Here is a 14,816-nt window from a genome sequence, read left to right as displayed (position 1 = left end):
TTCTATTGTTATTTGGAAAACTGGGAAATGTTATGCATGTACAAACCATTGTATTTACTGTTGAATGTACAACATCCATTCCCCAATAATGAAATTAAAAAAAAACAACGAGGGGTAGGGAGTCGGGAGGTAGCGCAGTGGGTTAAGTGCACATTGGGCAAAGCACAAGGACCACCATAAGGATCCCGGTTTGATTCCCCGGCTCCCCACCTGCAGGGGAGTCGCTACACAGGTGCTGAAGCAGGTCTGCAGGTGTCTGTCTTTCTCTCCCTCTCTGCTTCCCCTCCTCTCTCCATTTCTCTCTGTCCTATCCAACAATTATGACATCAACTACAAGGGCAACAAAATGGAATAAATGAATAAATATTTGAAAAATAAATAAAAAATAAAAAACAAGGGCAATATAAAGGGAAAATAAATAAATATTTAAAAATAAAAAATAATTTGAAGCTTGCTGCATAAAAGATTCATTTAGGGCCAGGAGATAAAACTGTGCACCAGAAATTCCTGCCTGAAGCCCAAGAGGGCACAGGCTCATTCTCCTGGCATCATAATGAGCCAATGCTGAGTAGTGGTCTAGCTCCTCTCTCTCTCTCTCTCTCTCTCTCTCTCTCTGTCTCTCTCTCCCTCTGTCTGTCTCATTCTTTCTTTAAAACATAAAAAAATAGTCAAAAAGCAGAACCATAAAGATTTGTTGCTAGTTCTGGAGAGAATATGGAGAGGGAGAGAGAGAAAGAGAGAGAGAGAGAGAGGGAAAAGAAGGTTGTGGGAGATTGAGGAGAAAGGAAGGAGGGGGTAGAGAGAGGGAGAAGGAAAGGGAGAGAGAGAGGGAGAGGGAGAGAAATAGAGAGTGGCCAGAGTATGTCCAGCTAAGGCTCATGGTAGTGAGCTCTCCCTTGTCCAGCTCTCCTGGAGAAGCGTCCTCTCCTCAGAGGGGAAGCATCACTTCCTGATGCAGGCGACAAGGCCTCAAGGCATCACAGCTGTGGGTGCCCAAGGCTGAGGTCCCTGGGTGCAGGGCTCACCCATGGAGGAGCTCCAGCACTGCCCTGGGGCGATGGCTAGAGAGACAGGGGTGGGACAGAAAGTCCAGGTGGTCAACTGGGTCTTTTGAGCTGGACTCGTGAGAAAAATTCAAGTGTCACTACAGGTTACACATCACCTCTGCCATTCTGTCATTTCTTTTTAAAAAGCTTTACTTATTAGAGAGACAGAGACAGAGGCAGAGATGGAGACCAGAGAATCAATCAGTCAGGCTTATCTGTTCCTGGGGATCAACCTTAGGAATTTGTGCCTTCAGGTGCATTGCTCTAGTCACTGTACAACCTTCTGGGTCCATTATTAAATTTTATTTTAATTACTAAAGTAATCAATTTATTTAGTTTTCCCAAGAGCAGTGCTCAGCTCTGGTTTATGGTGGTGCAGAGGATTGAACATGGGACTTTGGAGCCTCAGACATGAGAATCTCTTTGCAGAACCATTATGCTGTCTACACCTGCCCTTCATTATGTAAATTTTAAAAATAGCTTTATTTTATTTTATTTTACTTTTATCAGATCACTGATAAGCTCTGGCTCCTGTGATGTTGGGCTTGAATCAGGAACCTTCTGCCTCAGGCATGAATGTCTTTTTGAATAGCCATTATATTATCTCCTAAGTCTGGAGTTATTTATTTATTTGTTTATTTACTTGAGGGAGAGTGATGGAACACCCCTAGGGCATATGTGTTGCTGGGATGTGAACTTGAGACTTCAAACTGAAATTTTCCCCTTGATTTCCTAACCCCCAGACAGGAGTGAGATCCCCTGGCATTCTCGGCGCAGCCCCTTCAGCTCCATCCTTATTGCTGGGGAGACAAGGCCTCATCTTCTCTCAGATCTGAGTGCTGTTCCATTGTGCACAGACACCACGACTCCCTCACCCACTCCTCTGTCCCGGGACAACTGCACTATTTCCAACCTCTGCAACACAGAGCCACAAGGAACACCACATTCCACTGCAAAACTTTGCACTTATGAAAGAGAAGATCTTGATTTATTTATAGTGAGGGAGGGGAATAGAGTGTCATTCTGGCATGGAACCTGGGACCTCACGCGGGGGAGTCCAGACTTTAGCCACTGTGCCACCTCTGGGACCCCACACACACTTGAGTATTGAGTGAAAACATTCAGAATCCTGCCCCTTTGCAACGTTAGTATGTGTGACATAGAACTGATTATTCCCACTATATATGTGACTCCCCCAGGTCCCACACACACAATAGTACCTCCGGGAGTGGGGCGCTGCCAGTTTGGGCTAAGTAAGGAGCCCAGAGCGGGAACTCTGCCCAAGGGGCACATCTGCTGGGGACTCATGCCTGGGACCAAGGCCCTGCGGGCTGGTTAGAAGACCAAGAGGAACAGTCAGTTCAGGGGGATGAAACGAGGAAAGTCCCAGACAGACATGGTGCAACCAGAGAAAGGAAATGCAAATGAGGGGAGTGGACGGAAATGTGCCCAGCTGCTCCAGTCAGCAGAGAGATGCAGGGCCACGAGCTGACCCGGGATCAGACAGAGGTGACCAGCTCCAGTCACCAGGGAAAGGAAAATGGACCAGGAGCTGACCTGGCTGAGGGTCACTGGACTGGCTGTGCGGGGCACAAGCTGCCACAAGCTGACAGTTGCTGGGTGAGCAGCAGGCCCCACAGCACCGACACCTGCTGCTCTCCAAAGACAGAAACACATGCTGCTGGTCAGCACACTTGAAGGAAGGCGTTTGAGACACTCAACCGCCATGGCCCAAGGAGAAGCCCAGCAGAGCTTCACAGACTGGGGCATGGGACACTGTCCTCAACACGCACCACTCCAAGTGACTCACAAAGAAACCAGACACACACACACACACACACTCATACACACACACACACTCACACACACACTCACACACACACTCACACACACACACACACACACCCTCACACACACACACACAGTCACACACACACACCCACACACACTCACACTCATACAGCATAACACAGATGTGCCTGTGTATGTCGGGCCCAGTGGCTAGAGCGGGATGACCATTAACTCTGGGAAGGATTCCATTGCCAGGCTAGAGTGAGGGTGTTTCTTCCCAGGCACATTCTCTCTGGTTTGGAGAGAACTTGATCAGAGACAACTTGGGCTGCCAGCAGGGCGGTGAACAGGGGCTAGGAACCCAATGAAACCTGAAATGATAGGGACAAGAGACACGAAGAACGACAGCAAGTCAAGTTTCTGATCAAGCTGTAAATTTTTATTGAGAACACTGGCATTATAAGGCTTTGGGGAAGGAGAGGGAATGCTGGAGGAGGGGAAGGGGGAGCAAACTTCAAAGCGGAATGTTCCTTGCAACAAATGGCAGGAACCAAACTGTGTGTTGACTCACTTGTGTTGACTCACTTGATTACTGATAAATGGTTTACCTAAGGGTAAATGGCCTGCCCAGGGGGGAATTAACATTTTGTCTTGAGGGGTTCCGTTGTCTCAAAGCTTATCATCTATAAAGCAGAGAAATAGCTCCTGGCACACACACACACACACACACACACACACTCACAGACACACTCATATACACACACACTCATACACACACACACACTCACACACACATACACACACACACACACCCTCACGCACACACACACACACAGTCACACACACACACCCACACACACTCACACTCATACAGCATAACACAGATGTGCCTGTGTATGTTGGGCCCAGTGGCTAGAGCGGGATGACCATTGCCTCTGGGAAGGGTTCCCTTGCCAGGCTAGAGTGAGGGTGTTTCTTCCCAGGCACATTCTCTCTGGTTTGGAGAGAACTTGATCAGAGACAACTTGGGCTGCTGCTTACTCAGCGACTCGGGAGAGAGAACAGGAACTCGTGGCAGAGCAGGAATGCTATGTGTCCTTATTGATCAGAGACAGCTATTTAATATATTTAGAACCAAAAGTGGCAAGTCAGAAAAAGAAATGGCTAGGAAAGGTTGTGAAGAAAAGGAAAGAGAGGGATGGTAGAAAGCTTCTGCAGCAAATGTTGCGAAGGTTTTACCTGGTGGGATTAATTAATACCCTGCAGGCCAGGCATATACCAGGAAAAACAATGATTATGTAAATAGACCATAGTATCAGCAATGGAGGATGAAGCAGAGTTGGGGTGGGGGCTGGCTTAATGCCTGACATTCCCTGGATATCTGGGTGTGCTCACCTTGAGAGTCTCTTCCTTATTCCCTCCTTTCTGTTTTTCTTTTTTTTTTGTTGTTGTTGTTGTTCATTTTTCTTTCTTTTGTCACCAGGTTTATCACTGGGGCTTGGTACCTGTGTGAGGAACCTACCACTCCTGGTGGCCATTTTTCCCACTGCCGGGATAGTGTGGGGGATCCTCTTCCCGGGTGCATACTCTCTGGGTTGGAGAGAACTCAACCGGAGTCAGCCTGGGCTGCTACTCACTCAGCAATTTGAAAGAGACGACTCAGGAACAGACTCATGGTGGCCACGCAATTCCATTCTTTATTGATCCGAGAGCCAAGGCTTTTAAAGGGCAGACCCAGAAATGGCAATCTAGAAACGGAAACAACTAGGAAAGGGGCAGAGAAAGGCAAAAGGGGATGCAAAGGTAGGAACTTCCTTAGCAACTGCTGCAAGGGTTTTACCTGGTAGTATTAGTAATACCCTGCAGGCAGGGAGGGTCTTGAGGGTAGAAAGAAGATAGATCAAAGCAATGGAATGGGTGGGGATCTTTCAGGCAAAACAATGACTATGTAGATAATAAGGGAGAAGGCCATAGTATCAGGAATGCAGGGTACTTTGTGAGGCAGGGAATCTGATAATATGAGGCAAACCTTTGGGGTTACTCCCGGCCCTCCTTGCTCAACCTGTTGGTAGAGAGAAAGATTGACAGGATAGACACACTCCTCAGGTCAAGCCCTTCTAGGCTCTACCACATCCTCACAATTTCCTGACATTTCCCTTTCTTTTCTTTGACAAGACAGAAAGAAATTGAGAGGGGAGGAGGGGTAGAGAGGGAGAGAGAAAGGGAAACACCTATAGCCCTTCTTTACTATTCATGAAACTTCCCACTGCAGGTGGGGAGTGGGGCTCGAACCCAGATCCCTGCACCTGGTAGTGTCTCCTCTCCCAGGTGCACCACCACCCAGCCCAACCCGAGAGGTGTTACAAAGCTGCGCACTTAATGCGGGTGTTTTTAAGGAGTATTGGCTTCTTTATTTCCCTGTGAGAGAGAGCAGAGGGGATAGGACCAGAGCGTCACACTGGCAAACTCACTGCTGGGCTTATCCCTCCGGGACTCCAAGCTCACAGTCAGATGCTGTAGTCACGGGGCCACTTCCCAGGCCACAGCTCGTGGACTTCTGCAATGTACGTGTGCCTGTGAGGATCCAGGGACCACCCAGCTCTGACTTTTGGCGGTTCTGGGGATTGAACCTGGCCCTCTAGTATGCAAGCCCTGTGTGTGACCACTAAGCCATCTCTCCACAACCTAGAGTATTATTGCACCTTCAGATAGCTCCTCACCCACTTCTAAACAACAAATACATATTTTTAAAATTATTTCTGTACTTACTGAGAGACACAGAGAGAATGAGGGCTAGAGCAGAGGAGTCACTGAGAAAGATGTGGTCTAGCTAGCTACACAGTGGAATACTACTCAGCTATTAAAAGTGGTGACTTCACCTTCTTCACCTCATCTTGGCTGGAGCTTGAAGGCATCCTGTGAAGTGAGATCTTCCAGAAAGAGGAGACAGAACAAAGGATGATCTCACTCATGGACAGAAGTTGGAAAAAAAAAGAACAGAAGGGAAAACACAGCTGAACTCACACTGGAGCTGGTTACATGCACCAAAGCAAAGGACTGTGAAGTGGGGGTGGGGAGGGTTCAGGTCCCAGATCAAGATGGCAGAGGAGGACCTAGTGGGGGTTGAACTGTTATGTGGAGAACTGAGAAATATCACACATGTATCAACTATTATATTTTACTGTTGGCTATAAACCATTAATTCTCCCGTAAAGAAATTGAAAAAGAATGGTGATTTCACTTTCTTCACGTCATCTAGGATGGAGCTTGGAGGAATCATGTTGAGTGAGGTAAGTCAGAAAGAGAAGGAGGAATACGGGATGGTTTCACTCATAGACAGATGGTGAAAATGCTACCATGACACCAGCCTGCCTTCCCTGGTCAGACCTCACCACAGTGCCCTGGAACTCCACCTCCTCAGAGGCCTACTCAACTTGGGAAGGGAAGGGACAGTCTGGGGTTATGGATCAGCCTATTTTTGCCTATATTGAGTTGAGAAGCAATTACAGAAGCGAGACCTCTGGCCTTCTGGACCCCATAGACACCTTTGGTCTTTATGTCTAGAAGGATAAAGAAAGGGGAAGCTTCGGGGGCTGGATGGAAGCACACTTGGTTGAGGGCTCATCTGACTGAGTGCAAGGAGGCCGATTCCTAGACCCCAGACCCCACCTACAGGGGGAAAGCTTCACAAGTGGTGAAGCAGTGCTGCAGGTGTCTCTGTCTCTCTCCCTCTCTATAACCCAATTTCTTCTCAATTTCTGGCTGTATGTGTCCAAAAAAGAAATAAAGAATCATGGAGTCAGGTGGCAGTGCAGCAGGTTAAGTGCACATGGTGCAAAGCACAAGGACCAGTGTGAGGATCCTGGTTCAAGACCCCGCCCTCCACCTGCAGAGGAGTCGCTTCACAGGCGGTGAAGCAGGTCTGCAGGTGTCTGTCTTTTTACCCTTCTCTGTCTTCCCCTCTTCTTTCCATTTCTCTATCCTATTCAACAACAAAGACATCAATAGCAACAACAATATAAAAAACATGGTAATAAAAGGGAATAATAAGTGAATATTTTATAAAACTATAAAATTTCATTAATAAAAAAGGAGGTGGCAGGTGTGGTGCACGTGCTTCAGCACTCATGTCACCATGTGGAAGAATCTGGATTCAGGCCTCCAGTCCCCACTTCCCAGTGCCCAGCTGCAGGTGGGAAGCTACACAATAGGAGAAAGAGGGCTACAGGTGTCTATCTTCTCCTCTGTCTCCCCCTTTTCTCTCAGTTTCTCTCTGTCCATTCAGAGAGAAAGGAGAAGAACACCTGGAACACTCTGGGGATGTAAGCTGGGCCTGCAGCATCACCACGACTGTGCCACAGACCTAGGCTGGCACGCTGGTGGCAGAGACAGTCCGCCTGCACTTGCTTGCTTAGACGCACGGGCACAGGCAGCCTGGGGTGCTTGGCAACTCAGCAGAGTCCTCAGGACATGGATCCACTTTGCTCTGTTTCCTCTGCTGAAGCTCTTTGCCTCATGGTTGTGAAATGGCTCTCAGGACAGTGGGGCCATGCTTCCAGCAGAGGACAGGGGCACAGCAGGGCACAGGAATGGAGGAGGCCAGGGGAGTCCTTGTAGTCCAGGCACAGAGGGTCCTCAGAGGCCTGCTGTGCCCTGAGGGGAGCATGTCAGCCACACCCAGCCATGCCCCCGTGTTGGGTAGTATGCCAGCTCCCCTGGCTTGAAGATTCTGTCTCTAATCCTGCTTAACTAAGCACCGGCATGCCTGCAGGGCACTGGTTTGATCCCACTCAGAGCTGCGGTCTATTTACATAAACCACTGTTAACTAAGCACCACCCTCCCTCCAGGGCATTGGTGGTTCAGTGGTAGAATTCTTGCCTGCTCCGCCCCCTCTCCTTGTCACACCCTGATTTTTCACCAATCTCCTTTTTCCCTCCACCCTCTCTCTGCCACACCCTGTTTCCACCCTACTTGGCTAGTATATATACAAGCTGCTTTTCTGAGTAAAATCACTTGGAAATTGCTTTCCAGCTCCCAGAGTTCCAGAGTGTATCTCCTGTGAAGTTAGTGCTGCACGAGTTCCTGATCCCTCTCCCATGAAGCAGCCTAGATCGGCTCCAGTTGAGTTCTCTCCAACGCAGAGAGCACTAGCCTGGGAAGAAGCACCCTCAGGCTATCTCGGCACCCCCGGGGCTGCCCCTGAGGCTGAGGGTGTCCTCCCCCAACCCCCCCACAGGGTTGCTTCTAGCCAGAGAGGAAGCTGGGCTGAGGCTGGGGCTTGCCCAGGCCTTTCATCAGTGCCTGCAGCAGCTGCTCAGCTGTCTGTCTGTCTGTATCTGTCTGCACAGGTGCATGCTTCCCATCCTGAGCCAAGCAGTTGGGAAAGCCACCAGCAATACCCACAGAGGTATCCACCCTTGCTGGGGCTCACAGGTGCTGGGGCAGGGCACAGGGCTGGGGTGCTCTGTGGGTTGAGCTCAGCAGGCAGGCACGCACTCAGGGCAGGGCCTCTTGCCAGAGCAGATGGCTAGGGGAGGGGACCCGTACTGGGTGGCCAGTGACACGCCACTGTCCTCAGGTTCCCTAGACTGACCACACCACCCCACCGCTCTGCAGCTGAGGTGGCCTCTTCCCAGCCTGGGAGAAGCTTCTGCAAGCCAAGGCACTCTCTGTTCAGTCAACAGGACAGCACGTCTTCAGGGAGGCCCTGCCAGGTGGAGCCCAGCACAGTCCTGAGCTCCGTGTCTGCACTGGGCCATGGCCCTCCGACCTCCCATCATCCTGTTCCTCGGTGAGTCCTGGCCTGGGGTGGGGGTGCTCCCTGCTGGGTCCTGACTGCTACCCAGAGACTCTGAGCCATGTGCACCTCTCCCCAGCTTTTCCCTCAGCTCTGGGCAAGACCTAGGTCTCAGTGGGGAGGGGTCCAGCTAGAGGGTTTCAGGACACTGAGGAGGCTGGGGGACTGCTGAGAGGGACTGGGGGCCACCAATACTGTGCAGAGCCCAGGACTGTGCTCAGTGCCTGGTGAGGAGGCAGTCATGGGGGGCTGCCCATTTCTATCCAGCAGCTGCTGGGCAGCCTGGGGGAGGGTGTCTCTCCACACCACCTTGTCTCACAGGTCTCTGTCTGTGCCAGCTGACCTCCTCACAGAGCGGTGAGTGTCTCTCCAGTCCCCCTGCACCCCAAGAGCTGTCTAGTCTGAGTCTGGGGGGCTGGTTTGGGGGTTGTGGGCCTGAAACAAGTCGGAACTGCAGTCCCTGCCTTTGCAGCATTCTGGATGCTTCACATATGGTCCTTATTACGGATATGAGTCCTACATCATCATCCACAGACATTTCTTATTATTATTTGCTGTTGCTAGTGGTTCACTGCTCTGGGCTCAGTGTCTGTCTCTATCTCTGTCTCTGTCTCTCACACACCCCCCACACAAATACATAACACAGATGCTTCCTCCATGTGGGTCTGGGTCAGAGCATCCCAGCAGGTGCCTTCCCAGCTGCACTGTCTTTCCTGCTCCCCCCACCCCCACTACACGCCACCTCACCCCAGTCAGTCTTGTGCACTGAGGGTACAGAGCTGGTTCCCCAGGTGTCCAGGCTGAGCCCATGACACCCTGCAGCCCCAGGTGGGGGTCCTGGGTGGGATCTGCCTCCCTCTTGCCTGCCCCCACTGCATCTCCGTGTCTCAGCAGGGCGCTCTGAGGAAGAGCCTGCAGTCCTGGCCGCTTCTGTTTCCCTTTGATCTCCGGGCAAACACAGCTGTCTCTGCACCAGAGACCACGGCCAGTCTCCACAGAGGAGGCTCTGGCTCTCTCAGCCATGACAGTCTGTCCCTGCTGCCCTGTCCACCCGGCCAGTGTCTGTGGAGGCACAGAATTCCTCTCCTTCTCCCGTGCACCCCTGCCTGCCTCCCCTCTAAGGACTCCCCCTACACACACACACACATGTTGCTCAGCAAGTGGTCAGCCTGACACTGACTTCTGACGTGGGCCCAGCAGCTTGCCCTCTGGGCAGTCTCATGTCAAGTGAGGAAACTGAGGCAGAGGTGGGAGCTCTCTCCCTGTGGCAGCAGCAGGGTCCTGGCAGTGGAGGGGGAGATGGAAACGATGGCACATAGGTGAGGGCAGGGCCAGCTCCCTAACGTTCATTTAAACACCCAGCATCAGACTGGGAGAATCATGTGTGTGACATCCCAATGGGTCCTGGTCCTCCCTCAGAGGACTGGCCCAAGCCATCCCTGCAGGCCGAGCCAGGCCCCGTGGTGCCCCACGGGCAGCATGTGGCCCTCGTGTGCCAGAGCCCTGTGGGCAAAGTGCCTTTCTTCTGCCTGGAGAAGAAAGAAGCAACATACTCAGAGAAGGAAACACCTTCTGGAGCCACAGAGGCCCGGTTCCTCATCCAGGCCATGAGTGAGGCCTCTGCAGGGAGCTATAGCTGCATCTACAGAAGACACGGCAGCTGGTCACATCGCAGTGAGGACCTGCAGCTGGTGGTGACGGCGGACGACGTTCCTACTCCACCCTCAGGTGGGTCTGGGCTGAGAGGTGGTACCATGTTCTGTGCATGATGCCATGGTAGAGGGGGCCAGGCTGGGTGCAGACACAGAGACATGGACACAGACAAACACAGTGACACAAGACAGACACACAGACAACACTGTCACATAAGACAGACACACACAGGCATAGATGCTGGGCTAGCATTGCAGGCAGGAGACCAGGAATTCATGGCTGCCTGCTAATACAATTCTTTATTCGTGAAGACAGACATGATGACACAAGAAAGACACACATACACTAACAGAAAGTTAGAGATACAGTGACATGAGACACACAGACACAGAGATACAGAGACACACAGACACATAGAGATATAGTGACACGAGACACACAGACACACACACACCCTACCCACTGCCCACAGGAGCCATGCAGGCTGCCTCCCCCACACCCCACTGGGGTGAGTACAGAGAAAAGCTTCAAGGGTCAGCGGGGAGGGGGTGCGCTGTGTTGGGGTCCAGGCTCAGGGGGCAGGCCCAGTCCCAGAACTCAGGTTAGGGGCTGAGGAGCCCACAGGGAGGAGTGTCACTAACTCTCATGTTGCCCAGATGACAGGTAGGTGACAGAACCAGCCCTGTGCCCACAGCTCCAGTGAGAGGGAGGGCTCCCCTCACCTTTCGAAGACCCCCCACACCCCTGTCCCTCAACCCAATAACATGCAGGATGGAAGTTGCAGTTTCTCCCCCCAGAGGCCCCTGGTGTGACACAGTAGACCTGCCCAGGCCAGCCAGATCCCAGGCCTGGGATCCCAGACGCCAGACACAGCCTAGGCCCCACCCAGACCTCACACCCCAGACCTCACACCCCAGAGTGGATCCGCAGAGGGAGGCAGCTCTGTGGTGGCCCCTGGTGGACAGGGAGGGTCCTGACTGCTGCACTGGGAGGGACAGGGGCTCAGCATCTCACAAACTCAGACTCTTTCTTTCTTTCTTTCCTTTCTTTCTTTCTTTCTTTCTTTTTTTGCTGCCAGGGTTATGACGGGGGCTCCATGCTGACACTACAAATCTATTACCCTTGGTGGCTATTTTTACCCCCATTTTCCCGTCATTATTTGGTAGGATGGAGAGAAATTGAGAGGGGAAGGGGAGATAGAGAGGGAGGGAGGGAGACAGACTCCTGCAGACGTGTCTCACCAATTGTGAAGTTTGCCCCATGAGATGGGGAGTAAGGGCCCAAACCCAGGTGCCTGTGATGGGACTGTGTGCTCACCGAGGTGCACCACCTCCCGGCCCCTGAGGACCAGGCTTCTAACTCCCATCACTGCAATGTCCGTGGACTTGCCTGTGGGGCAGCTTCCCCTCTGAACCCCCAGCAGTGGTGCTGCAGGGGCAGGTCTGCAGGGAGGAGGGAACCTGGGGCAGTGACACATGTCCCATTCTCCCTCCCAGGGGACACACAGACACATGCAGAGTCCACATCCCCGTCAGCCCTCCCAGGGGACACACAGACACACACAGAGTCCGGTCACCACCAGAGTGAGTGGGAACACAGGTCCTGACCAGCATGTTTCCCTGGGGAGGGCACAGAGTGGACCTTACCCACTCCCCCGTCCAGTCTCGGGGCTGCTGTGCCATGTGTCCCTCCCTTAGCCAAGGTTAGGGGGTCAGCGCAGGTTGTGACAGGGGTGACAGCCCCGAGCGCAGGCTCAGTGTCTGAGGTGAGCTGCATCCCTGCATCCCTGGAGGAGCTGGGTGACTGCTGACAGCTGGTCCTGTCCCAGGCAGGCCTGTCCCCAGAGCACATCATCATCCTCGCCGTGGTCTCCGGGGCCTCCCTCCTGCTCCTGAGTCTGCTGCTTCTCCTGCTCCTCCACCGGCGACACCAGAAAATGAAAGGTGGTCAGAGAGCCGGGTGTCAGGGCAGCTGGGTGACAGGGCAGCTGGGTGGGCTGTGGGCTGGCAGGGCCCCCTCCTAACTCACACACCCCTGGCTGTCCTCAGGGTCCCAAGGCAACAGAGGCAAGGAGAGACTTCAGGAGAGGTGAGGCCCAGGGACAGCAGCCCCTCCTGCCCCACCTCAGGAGCCCCTACTCACCCCTTCTTTCCCTCAGGTTCTGCCCCATGGCTGATGTCCCAGTGGAAGCAGGTACAGCGACATGGCGGGTCTGGGATGGCATAGTATCCCTCGGGAAGATGGGGAGGGGACACTGGGAAACCTTCAGCCACATTCTGTGTTAGTGTGTGTGTGTGTGTGTGTGTCTGAGTATGTCTGTGTGTTTATATGTGTATTTGTATGTGTATGTATGTTTGTGTGTGTGTCTGTGTATGTGTCTGTGTGTGTGTGTTTGTGTCTGTGTGTGTATGTGTGTGTGTCTGTGTATGTGTCTCTATGTGTGTGTGTGTCCTGAGCAGGGACGTGTCAGCTGAGCTTGCTCCCAAGCACAATGCCTGTGCTCTGCCCCAGGTGTGGTCACTGTGGACAGACTTTCTGAGCAGGACAGAGTGCAGCCCCCTTCGGTAAGGATCCTGAGTGGTCTGTGTGAGGACAGGCTTTCTTCATGAGGCAGTGTCAGGAGGGTGTCTGCTCCTATGGGTGGTGGTGGGGTCAGTGGCTTTTGGAGGGCAGACCCAGGGCCTCTAGGAGGCTGCCATCAAGGGCTTACCAGGCTGACCAGGGCTGGGATCCCCAGCCCATGTGAGTAGCCCACACTGTAGGGGCTGCCTCTCTCCATGCAGAGTCACCCTGGAAGTGGACCCCCCAGAGGAGCCCCCACCACGTGGGCATCAGGTGACATGCCCTCAGTCATTACACTGCAGCCTGCTCACACCCACTCACTCCCCTGTCGGGGGGATCCCACATGCAGACGTGGCCGGCAGGATCTGGGGTCCCCTGGGAGCTGAGTCCAATCTTCTCTGCTCCCAGAACACTCACCCGCCTGGTGTCTCTCAGGCCCCCGATGCAGGAGCTCCCCAGGAGGTCACATATGCTCAGCTGAATCACCATCGCCTTGCCCAGAGAGCAGCCCCAGCTGGCTCCCCACAGCCCCCCGAGACCAAGGCCCAGTCCTGCACATACACAGCCCTGGCCTGGCACTGAGAAGCCCAAGACCTGGGGAGTCACTCCCGCAAAAGACACAGGGGCCTCTGGAGGGCATCCCAGGTGGCCCCCTTCTCTACTCACTGAGGAGCTGGAGGTGGAGACCCCCTACTCACTCCAGGAAGGTCAGGGCCCCTGCCTCCTCAGCCAACCAGTATCAAGAAATAAAACAGCTTTTAATTTCACTTTAAATAATATTTCCCTTGAGTATTTTGCTATTTCCTCCTTTTTTTGGGGGGGATTAATGGTTTATAGTCGACAGTGAAGTACAGCAGTCAGCACACACGTCACATTTCTCGGTTTTCTGTGTGATCGTTTGATAATTCAGTCCCTCTAGTCCTCCTCTACCTTCGTGTCCAGGACCTGAACCCCCCTCCCCCACCCAGAGTCCCCCACTGTGGTGCAGTAGGCCAGCTTCACTTTTTAAAATCTTTACTCGGTGTTCATTTTGGAGTCTCCACTAATGGAAACAATATGGCATTCTTGTAATCAGAGAAAACTTTAATAAAAACAAGGAGAAGCAGACAGAACTATTACACGTGCCTTCTTTTTCGTATCTCTTGCTCTCCCTTTGGACATTCTCCCTCACCTTTCTGCGATCCATCTATCTCATCCCTGACTAGGATCCATCCATCCTTTCTGAGAGAAGCGTCATTTGGAATTCCCCATGTAACAGAGGCCCCTGACTGAGGAGCCTTAGTTCAATCAGCCAGAACATGAGCGAGCCTGGAGACAGAAGCTGGTTAGCATGGAGGCCTCGTCCCACAGTGACTTGTGGGTGTGGGCACTGTCTGCTGGTGCCCTGTGAAGGTCAACTCTACTCCTTGGCTTCTTGGGGCTTCTTCTTCTGGGGCACCAGCTCAGCATAGACAGGGGGTGAGGGGTCTTGATTCTGCACCCCCACAACTAGCTGATCTTGGAGTGGACATCAGCTGTGCCCTCCTGGTCTGGGGCAGGGGAACACGTATTGTGCCCTGACATTTGGGGTTCTTCCTACAGCCAGAAGAAAGACTTTGCAGATCTGGGCCACAGAGGGGGTGAGTTGTGGGCACAGGAGACTCAATTGCTGTGTTTTAACAATGAAAGATACAGAGAGAAAGAGAGAGAGAGAGACCAGAGCACTGCTCAGCTCTGGCTTCTACAAGTACTGGGGACTGAGTCTTGGACAGTGCCAGGAGAGCCTGAGGTGCTTCTTCCTGAGCAAATGCTCTCTGGGTTGGAGAGAACTCAACTGAGGCCAATCTAGGCTGCTGCATGGGAGAAGGATCAGGAACTCGTGCCGAGCTGACGTTGCAGGAGATACACTCTGGGACTCTCAGAGCCGGAAATCAATTCCAATTGTTTTTACTCAGAAAAGTAGCTTGTATTTATACTAGCCAAGTAG

The 14,816-nt window shown here is 52.6% G+C and overlaps 1 protein-coding gene across 1 annotated transcript in view; it reads left to right on the top strand.

Annotated features, from left to right (window-relative positions):
* LOC103127639 (leukocyte-associated immunoglobulin-like receptor 1) overlaps nucleotides 1–13,547 on the top strand; it is a 40,897-nt gene extending 27,350 nt beyond the window's left edge. The window contains exons 11-16 of the mRNA XM_060186511.1: nucleotides 11,785–11,871; nucleotides 12,121–12,234; nucleotides 12,337–12,376; nucleotides 12,447–12,481; nucleotides 12,800–12,852; nucleotides 13,259–13,547. Of these exons, the coding sequence (XP_060042494.1) occupies nucleotides 11,785–11,871; nucleotides 12,121–12,234; nucleotides 12,337–12,376; nucleotides 12,447–12,481; nucleotides 12,800–12,852; nucleotides 13,259–13,432 (503 nt within the window). The 3' untranslated portion in view covers nucleotides 13,433–13,547. The remainder of the gene's footprint in view (nucleotides 1–11,784; nucleotides 11,872–12,120; nucleotides 12,235–12,336; nucleotides 12,377–12,446; nucleotides 12,482–12,799; nucleotides 12,853–13,258) is intronic.
* The last annotated feature ends 1,269 nt before the right edge of the window (nucleotides 13,548–14,816 follow it).

Source organism: Erinaceus europaeus, chromosome 2 (genome assembly GCF_950295315.1).
Source record: "Erinaceus europaeus chromosome 2, mEriEur2.1, whole genome shotgun sequence".
Classification (NCBI taxonomy): domain Eukaryota; kingdom Metazoa; phylum Chordata; class Mammalia; order Eulipotyphla; family Erinaceidae; genus Erinaceus; species Erinaceus europaeus.
This window is presented reverse-complemented; position numbering and strand designations above follow the sequence as displayed.